This window comes from Oryzias melastigma, linkage group LG5, assembly GCF_002922805.2.
Source record: "Oryzias melastigma strain HK-1 linkage group LG5, ASM292280v2, whole genome shotgun sequence".
Classification (NCBI taxonomy): Eukaryota; Metazoa; Chordata; class Actinopteri; order Beloniformes; family Adrianichthyidae; genus Oryzias; species Oryzias melastigma.
Window position 1 is genome coordinate 29365685 of NC_050516.1, and position 4566 is coordinate 29370250.

The following is a 4566-nucleotide window of genomic DNA, read 5'->3' on the forward strand; positions in this document are numbered from 1 at the left end:
TTGAAATCAAACATTTATGAGAAAAAAGCCAATCAAGACTTAAATTCATGATAAAAAAAAAAGTCAACATTTAATTAAAAAAATTGCATAATTAAGAAAAAAAGTCAACATTTTATGGGAATAAACTCTAGGAATTATAAGGAAATAAAGTCAAAATTTTAAAATAATTATAATTTCACAGGTTATGAATTGAGAATTTAACAGTTTAAAGATAGTGAATTATTTTGCAAAAGGCTATTTACTCTGAAAATAGAGACAACAACAAAAAGAACCAATATCGTGTTTCACTATGAGAGATCTAGAGCGTATTGTAAGCGACTACTTAAGAATTGGTTTCACAAATAAGGAAATACTAGGTCATTTCGTGAGTCAACATTATGACGGAGTATTTGGGTCACTATGACAAATTAAGTTTAAAATAATATATGAGAATAAGTCGTAATTTTACTATAAAAAGCCACGCTTTTTCAAAAATACTATTGGTTATGTAAGTCTCCATCCACATTACGTGTCGAATAAATCCATGTCTGCAGCCGCAAGGCTTTACTTTACCATTGAATTCGTGTGCCATAATGCATTTGGACCTCTCTAACTACACGCCTGCTGGAGTTTCACTCCTTGTGGGTCAAGAATCTTCTTCTGAAGAGGTCCAGTTACCTGTAATATATGTCCTTCTACTGATAATAATACAATGCTGGCTCACTAAAAAGCTTATATTTTCCTCATTTGTGAAACCAATGCTGAAGTAACGGTTTACCACGTCTCTCATACTGAAAGACGCACTCTGAAAAAAAATCACATTTTCTGTGTTTTTAACGTGTTCTTGTGACATTTTTCTCATGACGGAGGACATTAATGAACAACATTTAACATTTATAACTCTATTCTAGTAAATGTATTTATTTATTTATTTGTTTGTTTTATGGTGGCCCTAATACTCCATCGTAATCATCAGATCAATATAATTAATTTAAACATTTGTAATTTGCAATAATAGTATATCTTCCTTTTCTGTATGAAGTGATTACTTAGAGCTTAAAATTGAAGAGCAAGCCCACTCTCCCTGGAGTTTTTACGTTTTTTTTGCACACAGAAGCGAGCATTGCACCACAGCTGGTTAGAAAAACACAACTGGTTACAATATTCAGTCAACCAAAACACAGCTTTCTAGTTCCTGTTTGGCAAAAACATCAACATGATAGTTTATTCAGTTGTGGTTGTAAGAATTTGAAGAAAGCTTTTTTCATCTTTGGTAAGCAGGAGATAGTACAAACACATGAGGACGGTGATAATTCATTTTAAAGCTACCAGGGAACTAACGAACAGGGAAATGTTGCACAAATAAAATAGCAACTGCAAATGTGCTACGTTTGTTCATATTGTGTGCATATCTTGGGGGCTTAAGCTAGTAAGCTCCGCTGCATCGAGCTAGCAAACTCCGCTGTAGCAAGCTAGCAAACTCCACTGTAGCAAGCTAGCCAGCTCCGCTGTATTGTGCTAGCGAGCTCCACTGTAGCAAGCTAGCAAGCTCTGCTGTATTGAGCTAGCGAGCTCTGCTGTATTAAGCTAGCGAGCTCTGCTGTATCGAGCTAGCAAGCTCCGCTGTAGCAAGCTAGCAAGCTCCACTGTAGCAAGCTAGCAAGCTCCGCTGTATTGTGCTAGTGAGCTCCACTGTAGCAAGCTAGCAAGCTCTGCTGTATTGAGCTAGCGAGCTCTGCTGTATTAAGCTAGCGAGCTCTGCTGTATCAAGCTTGGAAGCTCTGCTGTAGAAAGCTGGCAAGCTCTGCTGTATTGATCTAGCGAGCTCCACTATAGCAAGCTAGCGAGCTCTGCTGTATGAAGCTAGCAAGCTCTGCTGTATGAAGCTAGCAAGTTCCGCTTTATTGAATTAGCGAGCTCCAATGTAGAAAGCCAGCGAGCTCCGCTGTAGCAAGCTAGGCTGTAGAAAGCTAGCAAGCTCTGCTGTGTTGAGCTAGCGAGCTCTGCTTTATTAAGCTTGCAATCTCTGCTGTATCAAGCTAGCAAGCTCTGCTGTATCAAGGTAGCAAGCTGTGCTGTATTGAACTAGCGAGCTCCACTGTATCAAGCTAGCAAGCTCTGCTGTTGCGAGCTCCACTGGAGAGAGCTAGAAAGCTCTGCTGTTTTAAGCTAGCAAGCTCTGCTATATCAAGCTAGCTAGCTCCGCTGTGGCAAGCTCTGCTGTATTGAGCTAGCGAGCTCCACTGTGTCAAGCTAGCAAGCTCTGCTGTGTTGAGCTTCCGAGCTCTGCTGTAACAAGCTAGCAAGCTCTGCTGTATTGAATTAGCGAGCTCCAATGTATCAAGCTAGGGAGCTCTGCTGTATTGAGCTAACATGCTCCACTGTAGTAAACTAGTGAGCTTTGATGTAGTGAGCTCTGGTGTTTCGAACTAGCAAGCTCTGCTGTGGAGAGCTACTGAGCTCAGGTGTATCAAGCACCAGTGTATTGAGCTAGCAAGATCTGCTGTAGCAATCTAGCGAGCTCCACTGTCCACCGGGCGACTGGCTAGCATAGCGAGCCAGCCCACTCCGTGCGCACTTAAGCCAACGTGGGCAAACACAGGTAGGGCCACAAAGGATACTGTGGACAAACCCATTAGGGCCCCACATTTTTTGCCCACTTTGAAACCATAGGGAAGACTAATTTAATTATCAATAAACTGAGCTTATGAACTACTGGAAAAAAACTAACACATTTCTGAAATATGAGCATTTTGACTGAATAAATAAACTAAAATTTCCAAACAAATATTTCTGATCTCCCCAACAGTACTCAAGGGACTCCAACTGATCGTAAACCAGGTATGCTCACACACAGACTCACTACATTCCTCTGATGTTAGTTAAACTAAATAATCATTTCTCTTTTTTTCTCTCCAGATCCTCAAAGCTATGATCATATTTTTGTGATGATGTGTACTGGCTTTGTTTTTGTCTCAGTCACCCTCGTTGCCTTTGTGTTTTATACTTGGTCAAAGGAAAGGAGGAAGCCCATTCCAAGTACGAAATTAAAAACGAATTAAAACATTACACAAACTAAAAACATCTTTTAATGTTAACATAGGATCACATCATTTGTTTTAAAGTGAAAACTATGGAGCTAAATTGGGGCTAATATTATTTTAAACACTCCCTAAAAAAACAAAAACAAACTGAAAATAATATTGGTGTTTCGCCCAAAAAAAAGTAAAATGTCTGAAACTTTTTCCTATTCCTAAATAAACCTAATTATTTTCAGCTTCAAATGTTCTGTTTTTTAGGTTTCAAAACTTAAAATTTCAATTTCAAAACTTTCTTTTTAGTTTCAAATCTTTTTTTGCACTTAGAACTCTTTTTTTTTTCATTTTCAAAATGTGAAAATTTTAGTTTCAAAACTTATTGCCGTTGTGGCATGTGTGGGCGGGGCTAACACGAAGGACCAATCAAAATCGATGAGGGTGGTAACCAGAGCCATTTTCTGACTGTAATTATCCAAGTACTCAGAGTCAGTGAATGCACCGAAAACAGAGAAAAATGTTTTGAAATTGAAATTTTGAGTTTTGAAATCTAAAAAAATCAACATTTGAAGCTGAAAATTAAGCTGAATATTTTTTTCAATTTGTTTTATTTGGGTTTCAAATAATATTGGCCCCAATTTAACGTATCTGAATTTAGTCAATTCGCCAACAAGAAGCAAAAAGATAAAGACATCAGTGAAATGGTTCATAAATAAATGCTTAGTAGATAATGAAATAGTGATGTCATTTTAATGATATTTTTCTCTGTATCAGATGCTGTCCAAGTACCAACAGCCAAAATCAGTGACTTTCACCTCTCAATGGAAGAGAGTGGACAGCAGCTCATCACCCAGGATGACTCCCCAGAAAGCAGCAGATTTGACTCGTGTGACTTGAAGGAAGCGTCTACTTTATCAGTTTGATACAACTTTGTCAGTTTCTAAGCTGAAAGCAACTAAAAAGGCTCTGCAGGAGAGCTGAAGGACTGTGGAGTAAAGCAGCTTAAACCGCTCTCTCCCTGCATCCCTATAAACTGTCTGACTCCGAAGAAAAGTTGTTTGTGTGTTTTAGATCCTGACAATTATCGACCAGCATCCAACCTGTCATGTTTGAGTAATATTATAGGAGGAAAAAAGTCGTTTTTTTAAGACCCGCTCAGATGAAAACAGTGTTTTTAACATTGCATTTTTCTCATGACTCAAAATTGTATTTCTAAATATTTCTTTTTTCAAGGTTTTGAATTGGGAGTAGATGAAAAAATGCAGTTTGAAAAAGATTGTCCATTTGTAGACAAATAGATCCATGAACGTCTTTGTTTTCCTCGTCTGAGCTGGAATCTGGATCAAAAATGTACACATGGATAGCTACAACATTGCTCTCTATTTTTGTTGCACTGGTAATGTTATTTTGGGATTATAAAGGTCTGTAAACTAGTGGGAAAGACTAAAAAGAAGGATGATGGGAAATGAGGGAAGGCTTACTCCACGCCAACTCCTCGACCACAACTCAGAGGTGAATTCTAATGAACTACTGTCGCTCTACAACACTGTTT

General features: G+C 38.2%; 1 protein-coding gene across 1 annotated transcript in view; it reads left to right on the forward strand.

The window, feature by feature from the left end:
• Positions 1 to 4545, forward strand: part of LOC112145230 (tumor necrosis factor receptor superfamily member 14) — a gene marked incomplete in the record, with an annotated part of 9566 nt that extends 5021 nt beyond the window's left edge. Inside the window, 3 exon segments of the mRNA XM_036212045.1 lie at positions 2789 to 2820; positions 2899 to 3018; positions 3789 to 4545. Of these exon segments, the coding sequence (XP_036067938.1) occupies positions 2789 to 2820; positions 2899 to 3018; positions 3789 to 3937 (301 nt within the window).
• Positions 4546 to 4566: the final 21 nt, after the last annotated feature.